Here is a 22,552-nt window from a genome sequence, read left to right as displayed (position 1 = left end):
GGGGCCCAGTGGGTCGAGGCTGTGGTTGCCAGGAGCAGCCACTGCACTCCAGCCTGGGCGACAGAGTGAGACTCCAACTCAGAGAAAAAAATAAAATAAAGTATTTGCAAAACACATAAGGTACTAGTATCTAGAACATAAAAAGAACTCTCAAAACATAACGGTAGAAAAAAATCCAATTAGAAATGAGCAAAAAAATCATGAACAAATATCTTCCTGAAGAGATTATACCAATGGCAAACATGCTCAAGAAAAGATTCAAGATTATCAGCCATTAGGGAAATGCAAATTAAACCACAATGAGATACACTGTGTACTTCTCAAAATGGCTAAAACTAAAAAAAAAAGAAAAAAAAAACTCGCAAAAACCAAATACTGCCAAAGATATGAAGAAACTTGATTTCTTATACATTGCTGGTGGGGATGTAAAATGATATCACCCCTCTGTAAAAGAGTTTGAGAGTCTCTTTAAAAGAAAAAAACTAAAAAAAAATTATGATATGACACAGCAATGGCATTCTTGGGCAATTATCCCAGAGAAGCGAAGACTTATGTTCACACAAAAACCTGTGAACAATTGTCCTATCAGCTTTATCCATAATCGCCCCAACTGCAAATAACATAGATGTCCTTTATGGGTGAGTTGCTAGACTCACACATCCATACCATGGAACTAGTCAGCAATATAACAGAACAAACTACTGTTATACACAACAACCTGAATGAATCACCACTGTATTATGGTGGTGAAAACAGTCAATCCCAGAAGACTAAATACTGGACGATTCCATTTATATATATTATAACATTCTCACAATGACAAAGTTATGGAGATGGAGAACAGATTAGAGGTTGACAGAAGTTAAAGAGGGAGTGAGGGCAGAAAGAAGTGTGTGTGTGTGTCTATAAAAGGGAACCAGCAGGAGAGATCTCTGTGGTGATGGAAATGTTCTGTATCCTGAATATATCATCAATACTTGGGTTGCGGTTGTTTTGTAAAATGCTATCGTTGGGGGAAACGGATAAAGGGCACATGGAATCTCTCTACATTATTTATTTCTCAACTACATGTGAATCTACATTTAGCTATTTTTTTTTTTTTTTTTTTGAGTTGGAGTCTCACTCTGTCGCCCAGACTGGAGTAGTGGTCGCTCCCGGCCACCGCAGCCTCGACCTGCTGGGCTCCGGCGATCCTCCTGCCTCAGCCTTCCCAGTAGCCGGAACTACAGGTGTGCGCTACCACGCCTGGCTAATTTTTTATTTATTGTAGAGATGAGGTCTTGCCTAATTGCCCAGATGGGTCTCGAACCCTTAGGCTCGGCAATCCACTCACCTCGGCCTCCCAAAGCGCTTGGATTATAGGCTGAGCCACCAAGCCTGGCCTACACATAGCTTTAAAAAAAATTGTAATTTAGAAAAAATCTCCAAGGCTAATAGCAGACCTGAATATAGTGATCACACCCCGCTTCCTGTGCAATTCTTATCTCTCATTCTAATTTGCTTACATCTCAAATTAGGATTGCTTCTCCTATTTCAGCCAGGAAAATCCAAGACTATTCAACAGTTTAAACAGAGGATATGAAATCAACTTTTCATTCACTGGAAAGTCATAAATATTTAGGGGGTGAAAAGTATTTCTTCTTTTTCTGCAAATGCAACTAATAAAAATAGTAATAAAAAATCCTAGTTGCATGTGGTTGGGCAAAGAGTCAGCCAAACGGGGAACTGAGTAAATGGAGAGGCAGAGAATTTTAACTGATTCATAAGATTAAATTATCAGGTTGCTCCTGAGTTTCCCCCAGCATTATTTGGCTGATTTAAGATTTGATTTCTGGTGTTGTACTCTTCTGGTAAAAAGAGATCCAGTGTCACTTATTTGAGTGTTTTGTTTAGAGCTGGGAGTGACACTTCTCCTGGGTTTGAAGACACACTTAATTTTATTCATTAGTTGCCTGTAGTACACATAGACTTTGAATCAGAATGAACCAGGCTTTCGATCTGTACCTTCCAAAAGGGCAAGAAGAAACAATAATTCTTGGCAATAGAACTGCAGTAACTTGTGCAGTGACACACTGTGATGAGTTGACTCAGGTCCTTTGGTTTTTGTAGCTACAACTAGAGAAGACACATTCTCTGAACACGATGCTCATTACACTGTGCACAGTCTTCTAGTTGAGGGATGTGGCATTTGATAAAATCACAACAGCAACCTCTCGTGCTGGGACAGACTTCAAGTTTCTTTTGCTAGTTCCTTTATCTCCAAAGCATAACACTGTACTGTGCTCACTTTAAATCTTAAAATCGAGCCGGGCTCAGTGGCTCAGCCTGTAATCACGCGCCTTTGGGAGGCTGAGGTGAGTGGATTGCCTGAGGCCGCGGGTTCGAGACCCGCCTGGGCAACTTGGCGAGACCTCATCTCTACAATAAATCAAAAAATCAGCCAGGCGTGGTAGCGCGTGTAGTTCCAGCTCCTTGGAAGGCTGAGGCGGAAGGATCGCCGGAGCCCAGCAGGTCGAGGCTGCGGTGGCCGGGAGCGGCCACTGCACTCCAGTCTGGGTGAGAGTGAGACTCCAACTCAAAAAAAAAAAAAAAAAAATCTTAAAATCGGTTGCAAAATCAAATCCAATTAAAACTATACTCTTCATTCTTTGGTCATCTTGAGACACCTTGTCAAAGCATTTATACCTCGACCAAACTTATAAATGAGGGAATTTATTATATACAAGTTTGGTGTCTCATGGTTGCATTTTTTTACAGTGTTGTATCTTATGAAAAATAATTTGACCTGGAAACATGACACCAACAATAAGATGGAAGGTGTGTGTGGGGGGGGTTACCCCAGAATAAGGCTGCAACTTTAAAGTCATCAAAGATAATTTCTGCTTCTAACTTGGTTTATGGTATATTACATTATCTGAGGGGTGGAAAGGAGAAAATTACCTCATTTTGCTGACCCCCAGTTTTCTGAGGTTATAAAATGGCGAATAAATGTAGCACTTTTGGTAGGAGATTAAAAGACAGAGCCACATCTACGACTGCCTAACGCGACACTAAGCAAAGCAATCACTGTAGCCTTGTAACAGCCCAGTAACTGGAGGGAAGGATGAGTGGCACGGAGTGAACAGAAGACAGTTTTAACGTCATCACGTCAGTACATCTGGGTGTAGATTTTCTCTTAGGGAGGAAAAAGGAATCGCATTTTTTATTCCGATAATGATTTACATTTGTCTCTAAGTATGAGTTTTCAAATACGAAAGCAGATTGTGTCAAATCTTGACTTTAGGAGCAGAGGAGCAAAAGTCAACAGAAAATCAGTTTACCCGTCTTTCCCAGCCATCCTCCACCCTCACCAGCCTTTCCCCAAAACAGATTCTTTGAAAATGGTTTAAAAGCATCTTCAGAAGGCTTTCCCAGTGGCTCTCACTTCTCAGTGGTAACTTTAACGAGAAGCTGAGTGTTCTATCATTCTGGGTTGCCCTTAAAATCAAGCTTTTTAAAAACTTTATTTTCTACCCAAACTATTTTCTTTAGTTTCCGCCAGCAACTTCTTTTCTTCCTCACCCCTCATGGTACACCTCCCTCAAAAAAGTCTCCCCTGACTACAGGAACATAAGCGCCAACGGTGTAACCACTAAAACCAACAATCTTCATTTTCAAAAGCAACACAATCGAACATTATGAAATGTAAAAGAAATACAAGACATGAACCCGCCCTTATTTGTATCAGGTAATTTTCTTTTCTAATTCTCATGTATGTGACTCTTTTTACATGACGGGTCATTTGTCATTTAACACATAAAGGAGGGGGTATGTGGTTACTTAGTCGAGTTTACAGAGCGTGCCAAACACAGCCCTCTGCATACAAAAGAGCTTTTCAAGCTTTATGGAGTGGGGATGGTGACAGAATATTTTCATAGTGACAAGAAAAAAGAGAGAATGACTTCCTGTGTTTACAGTATAGATAAATTTCACTAATGAGTCAGGACGGCTTGGTACCAAGAAGGAGCAACGGCAGGCAAAGCCTGGGCAAGGTCTTTGCTTTCAATAAAGTAAGATTAAAGTCAGTCTTGGAAACACGCTCAGAAAAACAAGGTTAAACAAGCCTCATAGGATTACCAGAATCCTATAGAATGAGTTTTAGCATAGAGCCTCAAATGCAAAAGTCCCCCGGTACCCAAAGTGGCCTTCTGTTAATAATGCAGAGAATGAGAACACCGCGCGGCATGCCACGTTCACTTTGAGCATCGCCTAGTCTCAGGAAGATGTTTTAATTAGAAAAGCTCGGCTCTCATGGTGTTGGGGAGTGAACTCTCTCTGTCCAGACATTTCAGATCTGTCCGAGAAATTTCCTCTACCACATACATTTGAGCCATGTAGTAAAATGGTTTAAGACAATGTGGATTTACAAGCTGCCTATTTCCTGCCATCCTTTGTTTAGAATAAACCAGTCCCATCTCTAACACTTTCCTTAAAGCTGGAGAAGCCTAGAGCCCTCCTCCTCTCACATATTGCAATGATTCAGGCCAGCGTTCTGCCCTCCTGCTGCAGGAGACCTACACTCCTTGCAACCATCCATCAACCTGAATCACTCACAAAGCCTCACTCTGGGTGCCCTTGAAGAGTCAGCAGCACCAGACAGCTGGGAGGCAGCTGGGCATGTTCCATTTTTTCCTGCGGCCGCATGGTCTGCTTCGCTACTCGGCACTTTTCAAATACTTTAACTGCTCAGCAAAATGTAACAGGACCCTGAGTAAAATTATGTAGCACAGCACAATGCATAACAAGCTCTATTTGAGAAATTCAGCACACTTGTGTTCCTCAAAAGCATCATCCTTCTGGAATATATCTGCATAATAGCTCATCTCCACACCTCAAGTGTCAAGCCTTACATGTGAGAGATGCTCATCCATCAGCCAAACAGTGGTTTGGGCCAAGTTCATCGTTTAGCTTCTCAGAAGTAACAGCATTCAGACACAGACCTGGAATTCCATTGAGGGACGCCGAGGCAGAGAAAGACAGGCCTAAGCCACAGGGCACGATGGCTACAGAGCTGGGGAAGCTCAAACTCCCAGTCTGACACTCCGCACTGAGGTTACAACAGGGGATGCGGACATCTTCTCTGACATTCTGGGTGACCTAGATCCACAGGATACAGCAATAAAGATCTGCCTGTGTGCTGTCACTTCCTAAAAGTAAAAGGTATGGGAGAGGGATCTCTTCGATAAAAGCCATCACTTGCTTTTATTAGAAGACTTTTGATTTCAAGTTATAGAAAACTCAAAATAGCTTAAAGAAAATAAAAAATTCAGTATCTCATGAAGTTGAATAGCCCTTTTGGGCCCAGTTGGACTCCGGAGCTAGGGTGATGTCATCAGGAATCATCCTCGTGTCCCTTGGCCCTGCCTTCCTCTGTTTGCTGAGTTCTCCAACCAATTCTCACTCCGTGGTGACAAAACGGCTGCCAGAAACATTAGGCTTGTATCTCATGCCACCAAGTCCAGTGGGAGAAGGAATTCCCCATCCCTGCAGACCTCCCACACTCCAAGGCCTCAGGACTCACTCTGACCAGGCAGTAACAAAGGTTTCTGGGAACACCAGCTTCCACACTTTTTCTTTCTATTGCTTTGGGCCTGCTGGCTATGGTCTCACTTCCTTGTCTGTTTCCTGCTTGCCTGTGGCCTAATCTAAGTCTTCTCAGAATGAAATGAACCACGAGGCAGACACAGTTCACAGAATTCAATTCCTAGTCCCCAGCCACTTGGCTGAGGTTACAGACATTAAACTTCTGAGCTGTCTTCTTTTTCCACTCCTCAGTCTGTCTTGACACCTCCATTTCATCATGCGTAATAAAGATTTTTTCTTGCTGATTTCTCCTTATTTCTATTTCTTTTGGGAAGTTACAGGTCCACTTTCGTACTTGAACCGTCCCTGTCAATCCCAGGACTAGCTATCTCCCCAAACATTATCCTGGGGTAGCCAAGCCATGTTAATCGTGAAATAAGTCTCTTTCATCAACACACACACACACACACACACACACCCTTGTCTTAGGGCTGCTATAGAAAATGTACCAGAGACTGAGTGGCGTATAAACAACAGAAATGTATTGCTCACAGTTCTGGAGGCTGGAAGTCTGAGATCAGGGTGCCGAAATGATTGTGTTCTGGTGAAGATCTCGTCTAGTTCGTAGACTGCTGACTTCTGTTGTGTCTTCACTCAGAGGAAGAAGGGCTAGAAAGCTCTCTGGGGTCCCTTTTACAAGGGTTCTAATCCTATTCATGAGGGCTCCACCCTCATGTTCTAATCACCTCCCAAAAGCCCACCTCCTAATGTCATCACCTGGGGGTTAGCATTCACTATATGAATTTTGGGGAAGGGAACCCAAATTCAGTCCACTGCGATCCTTAAAGTGACTCTCACACATTTTCACATTTCTCAAAACTCACATTTCTGTACGCATCCAGACAACTCTCAGTCCTGTCTGGGGAGGAGGATTCCTGAAGACCAGCTACTAGTTGAAATGAGAGCATTTTAAAAAATCCCTTTTACAGGTGTGTGAAGTTATTTAGCACCCTAGAAAATCAAGGGCAAGTGAGTGGCCTCAAAAATAGGAATTCCTTTAATCATCCATTTAAAAAGAAAACTGCACCTGAATTAATTAAAACCATCCCCTCTCTGGACCTGAGATATCATTCAGGACCTCAGATGGTCACTCATGATCCATGAGGGTCATCGAGGCTTCATTCTTGCTATCACACCTCCCTGCTCAAGGTCTGGAGCTGTTGGGAACGAGGCCAGGGACACTGGGAAGCACCAGGAAGCCCCTCTTCGGGAACAAGAAAAGATCAACTTGTGAGGTGAAGACTCATCCAGACCTCGCAAAGCAGCCCTTACCACACTGTCTTGCAGCCTAAAGATGGGCCTCCCTACACTTGAGCTCTGAGCCTTCTGGGACCCCGTTGTCCTCACAAGTGTGAAAGCGCAGCCCGATAATTACAAGGATGGTCTTGGCAAATTGCATTGCTTCCGACCTGCAAGAGATTCTGAGCACACTGGGCGAGTACCTTGGCATTCTGGGCTGCGGCCGCCTTCTACACGGGCCCCTCTGGCCACACAGGGTTCTTGGGATGATGTCTACCTTTCAAGGCTGCTGTGGGCAAATGCTTTCACTGGCATTCTCTGCCTCTTCCCCGCTCCACCATGCCCCACCAGGGGGATTTAAGAGGCTCCAGGATTTAATGGAAAGTGTTCAGGGCTTGGAATAAGACCAGACCTGGCTGACATCCTGGCTCAGCTGCTCGCTTGTTCTGTGACCTTGGGCAACCGACTTATTTAACTTCCCTGAGTTGCCCTTTTCTGATTTGTCAAATGAGAAGAATGAAACTCTACCTCCAGAGTGGATGGAAAGACTAGAAGGAATATATTAGAAAAGGTGAGCAGGTGTTCGACATATACAAAAAGATGAGACTCTTTATGGTGACGGCTGCTGCTGCTTTGCTCTTCTTGCCTTTATTATTATCGCTAGTAATAAGAGATCTGGGGCCCAGCACACCCCTATGCATGGGTCTGAAAGCTCTAACAGACATAAGATGCTGGGTGAAGGCGCTTCAGGATATCCGTCTCAGCAGTAACTACAACCAGGACATCAAACGAATAACAATGTGTTGAATCCTTGGCAATGAATATTCAGGTACCTTGTAAACATACCCACATAAATTATGAGGCAACCTAACTGCAAGCTGAAATGTGTAAATACCTTCCCTGCATAACTTTAAAAGCAGAGCACATTTTACCAAGAGGGCTGTATTTTTTTTAAATCGCCTCTTGAGAAGCTCAATGCTTTGTGCAAAGATCTTACAAACCACCCTTAAGATGGTTTAGTGGCTAGACAACATCCAACAAATCTATTCTGAAAAAGCTAAAGAAGAAAGTGTGTAGTTGAGAGCCTCTTTCTTTGACTGCCCCCAGCACGTCAGACATCCCTGGCTCCATCTTGTTCACCATCGTTCACAAGTCATGAGTAAAGACCTAATTGGTGACAGGCAATCCCTTCCCCAGCAAAAGTGAGGAGGCTGGAGAGATCAAGGATGACAGGAGTGAAATCCCCCCTCTTTAAGCTGGAATAGGGGGCTAAAACCAGTGAGAGTCAACAGGGAAAATGTAAACTTCTTAGTGAACCACACAGACACACATTAAGATTTGAATGATAACTTGGCTTCCCAAAGTTTAGTAAAGTAACGGAGACGTTTTAGATTTTAAGAGGCATCAATGAGAGCAGAACATCTGGTTCATGAAACTAACGTGAACCTACTCTTTCTTATGATCCTGCTGCCTTTACTGCTATCGTTAGTAATAGGAGATCTGGGGCCCAGCAAAGGTCCTTCCACTGAGAACTGATTAGATGACATCTGGAGCGGCAGTGAATTCGGGGCTAAGGCAGGAAGGGTTAGGGACAACCCAGCAAACTTCTGAATGAGGGCGACTAGAACTCCTAAAGTCTGGACCGTTTCAGACAAGGGATAGTTAGGACCGTTTAGCCCGAAAAAGATGATGCCGAAAGAAGGAGAGTTCCTTTCAAACTGATAAAGAACAGCAGGTGTACCACACGCAGGAGATTAAAACAAGACCCCTACCCATTCCCATGCACAAAAATCAACGCTAAATGGATCAAAGATCCAAATGTAAAACCTCAAACTATAAGAACCTTAGAAAATGCAGGAGACATCCCTATGGAAATTGGAACTGGCAACCAATTCCTGACCAAAACCCCAAGTGCCCATGCCATAAGAGATAAGATAGACAAATGGGACCTCATCAAACTGACAGGTTTCTGCAAAGCCAAAGAAACCATTGAGACAGTGGAGAGACAGCCCACAGACTGGGAAAAAATACGCGCCAACTGTATATCTGACAAAGGCCTAACATCTAGGACCTACAAGGAGCTCAAACGTGCCGAAAAGAAAAAAATCAAACAGCCCCATTACAAAGTGGGCAAAAGATATGAATAGACACTTCTCAAAAGAAGATATATGAGCAGCCAACAGATACATGAAAAAATGTTCAGCCTCACTAGTCAGCAAGGAAATGCAAATTAAAACCACACTGAGATACCACCTAACTCCAGTCAGAATGGCCACCATCAGTAACTCAGAAAACAACAGATGCTGGAGAGGATGCAGCGAAAAAGAAACACTTCTACACTGTTGGTGGGAGTGTTAACTAGTACAGCCTCTGTGGAAAACAGTGTGGCGATTCCCAAATGATCTAAAAATTGACCTCCCATATGACCCCACAATCCCCCTACTGGGAATATACCTGGAGGATCTCAAATCACTCTAAGAAAAAGAGACCTGCGCACACATGTTTATGGCAGCATTATTCACAGTAGCAAAAACATGGAACCAACCATGCTGCTCATCTAAAGTGGACGAGATTAAAAAAATGTGGTACACAGCCATAAAGAAGGACAAAATCATGAACTTTGCAGCAACTTGAATGGACTTAGAGTCTATAATACTGAGTGATCTCTTACAGAAACAAAGAACTGAGTATCACATATTATCACTCATAAGCAGGTCTTGAACAATTATCATAATGCTGTAAGAAAGGGATCGGCAATAGTAATAAGAGGTCTGGGGCCCAGCAAAGCTCCTCCCACTAAGAACTGATTAGATGACGTCTGGAGCAGGCAGTGAATTCGGGGCTAAGGCAGCCAGGGGAGGGGTGGGTGGTGGAATTGGTAGTGGGAAACTGCCAGGGGGCTGCGGGGAGGGGCACACCTCATCAACAAGGGTATCTGCATAAGGAACATGTGTATACCTAAACCTGAATTGTACCCTACATCTTTAAAATAAAACATTTTAAAAATAAAAAAATAAAAAAGAGAACAGCAGGTGTAGGAACCGCCTCCCTCTCGTGCTGTTGCTCCAGGATCGGCAGGCGTCTGCAGGTGAGTGTGATTTCCGGATGATTCCGCAGGGAGCAGAGTCAACCCAACAAAGAGCCCACAGCTATAAGAGACAGCACTCACAAGGAAAGCCCCATGAGGCACAAGATCTGCTCCACCCAGCGGGAGAAGAAGCTGAAGGACTCCCTTTCGTGATGAGTACAGAGAGGATACGGTAATTCCCAAGGATCTGTGCTACCCTCACGTCTGTATCACCAACCCAAGAAGGGGCTGGAAAACAACACAGTGAGATTCATGAGAGTTCACTGACACAAGCTGAAATATTTTGATCATGTATTTTGTGGTTGGATAAACCACAAAATAGTGGGACTTAGCTTATCCTTCCACGAAGGCAGCTGTGAAGCTCAAAGAACAGAAATGGGTTCTGTAATTGACTGAGGTCTCAAAATAAACACAATGCCTGAAGGGAAAACTAATATTTATGGGGTATCTCACCACAGGCCAGCTGTGGATGTGATGATACATGTTCTATATATGTGTCATTTCACTGGTTGAAACGATTGTGTTCTACCACTTCAGAAAGGACTTCAGGGAGGTGGCCAGGATACATAAAATATGTCCAGTCACAAGTGAGCTAAAAGTTGAAGGAGTAAAGATAGAAACACAGGGAATGAAAACAGAGAAGTCAGGAATAAGGATAGAACTATTCTACATAGACATTACCTACACATTTACTACAGTGAAACACGTATAATTTGGCCTTTATGATTTTTGGGAAGTACATTGAGATGGTCATCCTATTTTACAGATGAGTTAGCTGAGGCTCAAAAGCTAAATAATTTTCCTGACACCTAACTAAGCTGAGATTTTTTTTGGTTTTTTTTTTGAGTCGGAGTCTCACTCTGTCGCCCAGACTAGAGTGCAGTGGCAGCTGAGATTTTAATTATGGTTTGACTGGCCACAAAACTTGTGCTGTCTTATGTTCTATCACTGCCTCAAGAAGAGCTGAGGAGTAAGTAGAACCAATTATCCTCTCCCTGGCCAGGGTGAATCCAAGGTCACAAATGCAGAGCTGATCCTTTTACAGACCAGTTACATGGAATGACTCCCATTGGTCAAAGCCTAGTACAGTACACTCACATAGATGATACTTAACACACATATGTTGTAAAAGCTAACTTCCAGAATGATGTAACATTTAAAACCAATCTGGAGAGGATTCTAGAAATGTAACAGTCAAGAGAGCTCTATTTCTTTTCCATCTAGCTGTCGTATGTCTACATGTATTTTACATTTTATAGAAGATTTCTGACATATCAGAACAAAATCACTGTTAATGGGGGTCTTCATTATTTCTGAAAGCTGAAAATGATCAACTTTTTTAGAACAAAGATGTCTGCTGAGATACTGGGCACCTATGTCATATAATTTTTGGCCTAAACATTTGTTTCATGTTAATGACAAAGTTGGTTTTATTTGGTGAATGTTGCTATACAAAGAGAAGGATGACAAATCGTAACATCAGAATGTGTTTCTAAAGCTTTCTAAAATCCTCTGACATAAAAGGTGTATAAACACAAAGCACTATTATCACAGTGCATGTGCTATAGCTGCCTGGGTTGAAAATGCAGATACCAGGCCGAGCTCATCAAGGCAGATTTTAAAAACCATATTAGTTAAGAGCATATCAGATTGGCAGTAAACTCTCTAGCTCTGTCAAAGGCAGACCCAGGTTGAGATTTCTTTTCCCTCTGATATAACACAGTTAGACTTAATTTGTATAGAATACCGACTCTGTGCAGAACCCCATATGGACACAAAGATGAAAAATAAACAAGTTCAGAATTGAAGGTGCATACAGTCTATACCAATCCTGGACAGGATTTACTGACGGCCATAGTAGCAGATTTATTTTTCAAAGGTGACTGCTCTAATACCTCTTCATCCTACAAGTTCTTCTGAACCTTACCATGTATCCATCAAGAGATCGAATATAATTCCATCCCCTTTGTATCTGGGTAGGTTTGTGACTTGCCTGTAGACGATAGATTGAGATAGAATTAATGTTGTAGAAATTCTGAGGCTAGGTCATAAAAAGCAAAGTAACTTTCACCTTATGTGAGAGAGGGCGTGTGTGCTGGAGCCTTGATGTTGCCATGCTCTGAGGAAGCCCAAATGGTTACCAGCCTAGAAACCACATGAAGAGGCTCTGAGATAACATACAAAGGGAGAGAGATGTCCAGAAGCTGTTCTAACTGTCTGCTGTTTCAGTCCCAGCCACCACCTGACAGCAACGGCATGAGAGACCTCACATCACAACTCAGCCCAGCCCTTCCCAAATTCCTGACCCATAGAAACCATGAGATAAAAGAAACCATTGTGTTAAGACAAAAACTGAGATTCATGGAGATTTTGTTATTCACTAGTAGATAACCAGGACATAAAGACAAATAACTACAGGGGTTTAGAAAAAGGAAGATAATTTCTAATTGGGGGTGATCAGGAAAATCTCGCGGATGAGAAATAAAGACGTCGAGGGAAAGTGGTTCTGTGTGGAGACCCCGTCCAAGGAAAGGCTCAGAATGAAAAATCCCTAGGATGGGATGTTTGGCAAAGTGCTAGGGAAGATGAGCTGGAAAGTGAGAGTAAGAGGAGCCTCTATCTGCGTTGTCCCATAGGGCAGCCTTTCATCACAGGTGGCTCTTTACATTTAAATGAAATTAAAGTAAATAGAACTAAAAACTCAGTTCCTCAGTCATACTAGCCACATTCCAAGGGCTCAGTAGAGCCATAAGGCAGGCGGCCACCATATTGGACAGCACAGACACAGAGTATTTATCATCCAGAATTTTTTATTGGTCACTGCTGCTCTGTCTGTATAGTATTTCTTTTTGTTCTTCAGGCACAGTGAGCCACTTGAGGCTTTTGAGAAGCGTGAAACGCTGAGAGCTGTGTTTTAGGACAGCTACACTGGAGCTATATATGGGCAGAGAGCAGCAAGCAGGTTAGTTAGGAGTTTAGGGTAACAAGGCAAGCAGGGACACATTTGTCAACTGCCCCAGGGAGGCCCAAAATCAAGGAAGAGGAAGTCTGCAGGCTTCAGGACAGGCCAGTTGGGCAAAAGTGGACGAGTCATAGTTATCAGGTAGCTGGTGATTTACTTATCCCTTCCTTGGAGTGGTGAAGTGATTTCATTCCCGTGCACGTTTCACTGAAGACCTGCAAACACCAAAGTCATCTTGAAAAGACCTGAGATGAAAACCAAGGGACTGGAAAGTGAGGGAGTGGGGGTGACAAGGGAGAGGAGGCTGTAGGTGACTCCTCGGCACACACAGTCCAGGTTGGTGGTGGCACTTCACTGCGGCAAATATCCTCACTAAGCTCTGGAGGAAAGTGTCTTTTTAGGTGGCCTTTTAAAAGTGCTGAGACAAGCCGGACTCGGTGGCTCAGTCTGTCATCCCGCGCCTTTGGGAGGCTGAGGTGAGTGGATGGCCTGAGCCCGCGGGTTCGAGACCCACCTGGGCAGCGAGACCTCATCTCTACAATAAATCAAAAAATCAGCCGGGTATGGTAGCGCATGCCTGTAGTTCTGGCTACTTGGAAGGCTGAGGAGGAAGGATCGCTGGAGCCCAGCAGGTCGAGGCTGCGGTGGCCGGGAGCGGCCACTGTACTCCAGTCTGGGCGACAGAGTGAGACTCCAACTCAAAAAAAAAAAAAAAAAGTGCTGAGACAACTAGGAAAAAATTAAAGAGAATCAATTACACTGACTGACTCCTCTTTTGTATCAGACAGAGAGAATGGTCATTAGAACAGCTTATGTATAAGTTCTCCACTACGAACATTAGCAATCATCAGTATTTGGCATTGAAAACAAAACATGGCACACACACACACACACACACCAGTTTCAGATACATAGAATGAGATTCCCAGAGCATTTGTAAGGATGCACATGAGATTTCCTGCCATTTCCTTTCCTTTTCACCACTCTGTTGACCAGAATTCCATCCACTGATCTTTCCAGCAGATGGGCCACAGAATTCTGCATTCTGATGCCTTCCCGGAAGGCAACAAGAGACCTTCAGCAGACTGGGTTTTACACCGAGACGTCTTTCCCCACGTGGGAAAATGTTCTTCTGGAGCAAAATTTCCTTCACTTTGGCTCTTTCAAAAAGACCTAATAAAGGATGGATACCCCCAGACCCTCAAGTCCCCTTCCGAACCATCAGAAGGTCAACCAAAGATAGACACCCCCCATTACACACACGTTACATGGTGCTAAATTATGTGATTTATTAATAAAAAGAATAGGTCACAACAGAATTGGTTCTTTGTGAGACTGAATAAACACAATTCTGCTCTAGAAGCCTCTATATTTAAGTAATCCACATAAACTGATAATTCAGACCCAAACATATCGTCTAAAAGGGTGACAGAATTTTGGAAGTGAGGAGGCTAAATAACAAAACACAGAACTCCCTCTGTGCAGGCATTAGGATGTCTCCCTCCAATACAATCTCTGCACAACGATTTCTCTGTTCTCCTTTCTATTGGGGATCCTTGAAGCCTTTTGTGACTCAAGTAGGATGTCCTTTGCTTACATCGAGTCTTCCCATGCCAGAAAGACTGGTTCCCTAAAAAAATTTGCGTACTAAAATATTTTGCACTTTCCTTCCCTGAATAGGTAAAAATATGAAAGAATGCCACTCCTTTTATTTACAAGTATTTGCACTTTCCAGAAGTGTGATTTTCAGAGCTCCCAAAAAGTTCCCAAATGATTTTCTCCTTAAAAATAAAACAAAAACAAAAACAAAAAAAACAGCCAGGCTCGGTGGCTCAGCCTGTAATCCCAGCACTTTGGGAGACTGAGGTGAGTGGATTGCCTGAGCCCACGGGTTCGAGACCCACCTGGGCAACTTGGCAAGACCTCATCTCTACAATAAATTAAAAAATTAGCCGGGTGTGGTAGCATGCCTGTAGTTCCAGCTACTTGGAAGGCTGAGGCTGAAGAATCGCTGGAGCCCAGCAGGTCAAAGGAGCAGCCACTGCACTCCAGTCTGGGCGATGGAGTGAGACTCCAACTCAAAAGGAAAAAAAAAAGCAAAAAAAGCTTAAAGACAAGTCAATGCTGGTAGTTTTCTTTTACCCACTGACTCCGCAAATTTGCATATCTCTATAGACAAATGTAAAAGAGTAGCCTGGTTTATGTGTGCATTTCAAGACTTCACATTTGTTGCAAAAACTACAACTCTCTTTGAAGATGAGGAATCTGCTAGGAACACAAGAACTCTCTAGGTGCTCTATGCATGTTAACTCATTTTTCTCCACACGACAGGCCTAGGAAGTAGGTCCCATTATTTCACCTCCATTTCATAGATGAAAAAAGGGAGGTCTGAGGTCAGTGCTAAGTGTGAGGTGTGTACCTAGGCAGGCTGTGTTTTAACCCCTATGTCATACTGACTGTGCCGGAAGGATGCGCATTTTATAAGCCATCTTTAGGGAGAAACACAAAACCACAGATCTCCTAACTTAATGTCAGCCTCTTTGAGACATAAGAGGCACATTGTAAAGTGCCAGAGTTATGCAAAATGTAAATACATTATAGGAAAAGGATTAGAGTTTAGATGTAAAAGCAGGGGTATGGCTTTAAATTAGGACAACGAGGATGCGAATTGGAAGGGCTGCCCAGCACACCAGGCGACCTATGGTCTCTGCCCCAGCTGAAGACAGCCTGGTTCACACTCTTTCCTTCTTCCTCCGTCTGTTCTCAAGTTCTATTCCAGCAAATCATTACAAGGTCTTTAAAACGACTTAGTGAACCATTACAACTGTCTTCTCACCCTCCCTTAAAAATAATACCTCCATTCCATCAATCACCACTTGCTTGAGGAAATGCATGATCAGTGTAAATGGTCAACGGTCAAGAAAAAGTGAAAAATAATCTTCTGCAAGTTTAACAGCACTCCGAAAAATCGGTGTTCTCTTTCGTGTAGAGCTGTGATGAGTGCACATTTAAATAGGACTGCATATTTAAAACATTCACAGAAAGGATGCTACAGAGAGGGAAAAAATGTGCCCTCCAGGTATATACAATGACACGAACGATGGCTTGTTCAACAACCTTTCCTAGGTCAAATGCTAAAGCCTGGCAGAAATAACTCACTTTTCCGCAACTGGTGAAACCTGGACTAGTATATGATTGCTATCTTGTTTCTTCCAGAGCCCTGACACCCTGGAGTCGAGGCAATGAACTAAAGCAGTGTTCTAGGGAGATAGGCTTGCTGGACTCCACAGCAGGGTGAAGCATGAGCCAGGGACCTCTAACAGTGGAAGGAAAAGAAGCCTTCAGAAGTACAAATCTGAGCAAAGCAAGCGAGCATTGATTTTAGGATCTTACTTATAGTTTTTCTCCCAGAATTTCACTGGCCTGACATACGACGTGATGAAAATGACGCTTCCCAGAAATGGGCTCAATGGAGTAGAAAAGATTGACGTAGCAATTGTCTGAAAGAAAAGCATGGCAGAATCTGAGAATGTGGAGTTAAGGCAAAACAATTTTCCGTGGCTATATTTTTAAAATATTATTTCAGATTTTTCACTGGTTTTCATTAAAGTCATTTTTCTCACCAAAGGAGCAACAAAGAACATACACTTCATCTCTCCACGTACAGATTTAGAAATATAAAACTTTCAGTAGTATCCTGCTAGGTCTCATTTCACCACTATGTAAACCAAATGATTCTCATAAAAAAATCCCAGCAGTCTCAGTTGACTCAAGGCCAAGATTTAATATTTAAGGTTAAAAGAAGAGTTTCTGTTTACTAAGATATTAGCTGAACAAAACATACTGTGGTACATTTACTAAAATATTAACTAGTTTTATAAATAATTAAAATTATACTTTTTGAAAATGAATAAATAGCATTGTTTGAGAAGGTAGCATCTCTGTTTCTCAAAGAATATTTTCCCACTATTTGAATATATATATATATGTGTGTGTATATGTATACACACACACACACACACACATATATATCATAGATCGAACACCAATTCATGTCTGGTTTAAAAGCAAAAAACACATATACATGAAGTTACAATATTTTGTGTGACTTAAAGAGGTTTAAGTCACCTCTTTCTTTAGCAGGCTTGTACAAGTTTCTCAAGTACTAGCATGCCTCAGTTTCACATACCCTGGTTGATAAGAAATATAATTGTTCGTTATTCAACTTTGTATGGCTGTCGCTTCTGGCTTCAGCCCAGCGGGTCTCTGGCGAGCAGCGGGGAGGAGGGCTAACCGCCATTCTCTGAATAGGCTGGCTCTGTTCCAGTCTCACTCCATCACTGGGACTCACAGCTGCCAGTCACTCCCCTTCACTGTGCTGCAGAGGCACTGAGGGGCGGTGGTTGGAGGAGCAAGAGAGACTTGATGGCCAGAATCCATGAAGGTGGCAGAGGTCAGTGGAGGATCAGGCTGCCTGGGTTCTGCAGGTGCAGACCATTCCAGACCATTCCTTGTGCTACGGGATGAGGACTTGGATCATTCATTCCACTACAGATCTGACCTGACAAAGCTGATATATTCCTGCCTGAAAGGTGGTGACAGCTGCATTTCTCTCACTGCTACACTAATGGGGTCCTTATTTCCGTAGCCCATATTCCAAAAGTTCTGGAAAGAAGTTTAAAGAAAAAGAAAAACGGGCAAGCCCATTGGGTCCCCTCCCACTGTGGGAGTTCTTCTGTCCTCTCAATAAATTCCCACTTAAAAAAAAATGCTTGGCACAGATAGGAAGACTATCTCACTCTCAAGAAGAAGACAGAAATAACTCGGACTTCTAAGTGTTTTAGCATAACTTTAAGTAAGTTATAAGACACGGGTGGGGGTAGAGATGAGAGTTCCTTATTCACCTCATTTATATGTAAAATACCGAAAGAGAATGAACCTTATACCGGCCACACTTTCCCCTACATTTTCATTGATGTAAGATCAGATTTTTGCTCCAAAAGTAACTGTCTTTTTTTTTTTTAACTACTCCCAATCATTTTCAGAAGTGAAATGTCACATCCTTCATTAATAATCCATTCTAGTGTCGAATTGTTTAGGTATCAAAAAGATCTCTATTGTGCTGCAATTTAAATCCAATTCTTTTTATTTTGACCTAGGTTATACAAACTATACAGAGAACTATACAAACAATATGCTACTGTGATATCTATTATCACCCATCAGTTTCCTCTTCTGAAAGCTGAAAATACCTAAATACTTCTGCCACGAAACACTGCAAAGTAGCTATAGCCTTTGTCACTGGAAGTAAAAGGAATTCCATGGGAGACGTCTTTGAGTAAAGGTATTGAAAAAAATATTAGAAAGCGGAGTCAGGTCAGAGGTGGAGTCCTTGAAGGGAGGTGGTGGAAGGGGAGGGGGAAGGCTAAGTCCCCACATCCGGGGAAGAAGGGTGCTGTGGGGTTTACAGAGGAACCAGGACAAAGCTAAGTGGAGCCAGGGCTGGCCAGGGTGCGAGAGAGGCTGACATTGCTCTTCCTTTCAATTCTAAAATTTCCCCAAAGATGATGTCGTACCTTTTCAAAATGCCCGAAACAACTGAGCAGAAATTAAGACGTGAGGAACCTAGTGCTAACCTATAAATAAAGTTCAATGTGGCAGAAGAGGAAATAAAGTTGAGCAGGTTGAGGGAGGGCAGAGGTGAATAGAGATCTTTTATTGGGGGAAGATCAATAAAGAGATAAAGCATGCTCTGGGCGAATATGAATGACTGTCACTATTACTCTAAGGCAGTGCCAAGAAAGAGAGCTTCCAAGAGCGGTGGGCACATAAAGTCCTCTTTATTTCTGTCAAAAAGAAATAGCCAAGAGGTTAGCCTAAGAGGCAAATGGTCGGTCCTTTAAAAACACATTTAAAATAAAAACATCAAAGTCAATAATAAAATGTTTTAAAAATAATTAGAAGCTCAAAGGATGTACCGAGTATGAAGTAGCCTTCCCAATCTATGGGTTTAACAGTAATAATCTGGCTAAGTCTGTCTAATTATTAGAAGACAATGGTCTTGCATAGTCCCCAAACATATTAAAAGGGTAAGCATTCTCATTTTTCCCTGGAGGGAAAAGCTCAGTAGCTAACAGGGGCTACAGAGGGAGAAAACATGCTAGCACTGGAAAAAGCAATTTACCAAACAGTGCCCTGCTGGCCCTGAAAGCTAATTCAATTCCAAAATGGAGCAAATTAGTCCTCTCTCAATGCTGAGATGGAGCCCACAGCTTCTTAATAGAGTGATAAAATAATTAACGTTCAAAATTAGTCAAGATCCAGGGCTGACATTTAGTCACTTAATAGCATTGTCTGGGTGGCATATACATCCAGTTTTCTCAACTATTTATCTCATTATGTTCCGCACAGTATGATATTGGGCTCCAAGGAGCAAATATCTACCTCTACAAGTGCTGAAGGACGGGAAGGTGTCCATGGGTAAGGAAGAGAGGGTAAAGACTCTGCCAACCATAGCACGGCAGCAGAGGCCAGACTCCAGGGAGGTCAGTTTGAAGGTTCTGTGTGTTGGCAGAAGGGGAGAAAGCAGGTGTCAGTTTAACAGAGCCAGTTTTAGGAATAAAGCAAGGGAATCCACTGAGTGTTCTAAAACAGAACTATCAAATGCCCAATAAAATCAACATCTCAAATGTTTCAACTTCATAAGAGACCGAGTCTACACATCATGAAGGTACTTAGATTTAATGTACACTGTGCTCAAGCTGAAATAAATTCTAACACTGCTTTTATTCTCATAGAATGTATTAAGTGCCAAATAACACGGGCTTATATATAAGCTCTCAAAAGCATAATAGGGAAGGTAAATGAAAATTAAATCTCCTGAAACAGTCATAAATCAGCCACGGAACTACAAGCAGTAGTCAGTATTACCAAACTCACCTAACGAGGCATAAACATCAACAAGAAATGCTACAGACGGGTGCAAGTCCAAAGTTATGGCAAAACCGGGAATCGTAACTTCAAGTTTTAAATTCTCCTCAACCACAAATTTGCATTAATCTAATCGTTTTCATTTACTAGACACGCTTTAAATTCTAGACAGGAAATCGTAGACACATGTCAGAAAGAAAAAAATCACCTCAATATTTTACCTCATTGTTTTTGTTTTAAAGGACTCTGTTTAAAAAAAACCAAAAATACTGGCATTATAGAAAATGATTGTAATTAAAGGAAAAGGGTGGTACACAAGCTCAGGATTTTACAATTTTTTTTCCTTTAGCTTGTTCTGCCAAATAACCTTGAAACACTCTAGAAATATCAATGCAGGTCTAAGAATAGGAACCCAGAACAATGTGCATTGTGAGGCTAGCTCTTGGTATGCTTAATTTAAAAAAAAGAGAAAAAACACAAATGAGACTGGAAGAGATCCTTTTTTTAACAGTCTAGAATATATCATCACCTAATGATTACCACAAGTATGTTTCCATCCCTGTAACCCAAAGTTCGGGCCTCAGAACTTTCTTAAGAATTGTCTTAAAGAGCTTTATGTAAATTTAATATAGAAGAAAGCTGTGAGTGGTCATTAAAATGAACTCATAGCAGCCATCAGGGCTTGCCAGAGTTTAGAACCATGATTCACAAACACTGATGGGCATAAGAGTCACCAAGAAATCTTAGGAAGGAGTAGATTCCAGGATCCCACCCCTTGAAATTAGAATCTTGTACAAAGTATAAATTTAGTGGGAAGGCAAACTTTTTAGGCCTGAGTCAATTTTTAAAAAAATTAATATCTTTCCAAGATAACACACACATACACACATACACACACCTTAGCTGCGTCGATGTGATCTTTAAAGAGGAGCATTTCAAATTTGTTTTGAAGTAAATTAAAACTAAGTATTAACTATGTAAACACTTTAAAATATACAAGGGAACCAAGGCTTCTTGGCTAATAGCAACTACAAAACCATCTTTAATGTTTTTAGTCTTCAAAAATATCTAGATAATTCTGCTTGTACCTAATTCTGGGTTTTTGACTATTACTGAAGTATATATATGATAACCATACTACACAATAACATAATAATATATCATTTATAATAATACATTGAATGCATCAACTCTATCCACAATGTTTAATAACAGCACATTGAATTGCACTGTTTTGCAGAAGTCAACCCAATCATTTAGGCAGTGATTTTCCATTTAAAAGACAAGCTATCTTAATGCAGATCTAGGCTTGGGAAATGGGAGGATCAGAAAAAAATAAAAGTAACTCCTGAATATGCATTAAGAAGCAGGAAGAGTTCAAAATTAAGAAACGTCTTTTAAGGCTAAGTGGCCTAAAGGGATCCAAAGTGCCTCCTCGTGTCCCCATTAAAATGTAATCTTAAAGACTTTAAAGTCTCTTCACTGCCAGACATCAACGAAAAGCTTGCTTCTTTAAAATGTAAGTCTCAGCTTAGGGGTGAAAACAGAAGCAGAAAGGATATGAGGGACAGCAAAGAGCTGAGCAAACACGTGGAATGAAGAACCCCAAGCCATCTGCCAAGGAGCCACATAGGTCAGGACGAACTGTAACTTGTGAAGCAGGTCCCCGAGCTAAAAGCAAAAGAAAAAAAGGATTCATCAGAGAAGACAATGACAACCCTGGTAACTGCGTCAAGGTCACTGAAAGGATACGTGTCCCAGTTAGGAAAGGGCAGTGAAACTATTGTTTGCCCTCTTACCTTTCTGTGTCCCATATGCAATACAGCCACTTAACGATATTTGAAACCGCAACAGGTTGATTCGAAGACACTTTGCATGGTTAGCCTCAACAGTTTCATTATTTCAACCTATGCTTTCTTTTCTTAGAGGAACAACCACAGGAGATCTTCCCTCCTTCATATTGGATCTTATAGAGGGATCCACACAGAAACCCATCATCATTTGACATTGTTGAGCTTTCTGTGTATTAATTTTATCTTACCTCTTCAGTTGCTCTTGCTGGAGAAAACAGCTCCATACCACTGAATTGCAAGTTACAAAGTACTTTAGATTGCCAAGAAAGTACAAAAAAACTTTAGAAAGCTGTGGCATTGACTGACAAACAAACATAAGAAAAAAGTGAGGTCCAGGAAGGGGTGGAGAGTGAAGAGGAGAGACCCTGTATGAACTAAGGATGAACACATGACGGTGTACAGGCTCAGTGGTTCTGGCTAGATGTTCAGAGGAGGAATGTGCAGGAAAGGATGGCGAAGGGTGGACTGCCCTGGCTGTAGACTTCTGCTTTGTGGTAAGAAGTGGCTGACGAAACCCAGGTGCAAAACTCTGCTGCTGCCACTTGTAGATGCAGTCAGTCAGTATACCACCAGGATGTTTAAAAAAAAAAAAAAATCCACATACACTCCATCAGTTATGAAGACTTCAAATGCCATGGATATGTTTGTTCCTAGACTGGCTAGACAATAAAATACATTCACCAAGTCCATGGATGGGAAAATAGAAGAAAAATATAATTTTTAACTTGGCTCAATAGCTATTACATAGAACATGAGAAGACCATGATGATATGATGAAAAGAGGGCAAGAATTCAGAAACAGGGCCAGCCTTTAAGAAAGAGCCCCAACTCAAAAAAAAAAAAAAAAAAAAAAAAAAA

The 22,552-nt window shown here is 41.9% G+C and overlaps 1 protein-coding gene across 1 annotated transcript in view; it reads right to left on the bottom strand.

Annotated features, from left to right (window-relative positions):
* PCNX2 (pecanex homolog 2) overlaps nucleotides 1-22,552 on the bottom strand; it is a 284,046-nt gene that overhangs the window by 85,267 nt on the left and 176,227 nt on the right. The window contains exons 21-22 of the mRNA XM_021709971.1: nucleotides 21,402-21,512; nucleotides 16,305-16,432 (exon numbers count right to left, since the gene is read on the bottom strand). Of these exons, the coding sequence (XP_021565646.1) occupies nucleotides 16,305-16,432; nucleotides 21,402-21,512 (239 nt within the window). The remainder of the gene's footprint in view (nucleotides 1-16,304; nucleotides 16,433-21,401; nucleotides 21,513-22,552) is intronic.

Source organism: Carlito syrichta, unplaced genomic scaffold, assembly GCF_000164805.1.
Source record: "Carlito syrichta isolate Samal-C Ts95f unplaced genomic scaffold, Tarsius_syrichta-2.0.1 Scaffold287805, whole genome shotgun sequence".
Lineage (NCBI taxonomy): Eukaryota > Metazoa > Chordata > Mammalia > Primates > Tarsiidae > Carlito > Carlito syrichta.
This window is presented reverse-complemented; position numbering and strand designations above follow the sequence as displayed.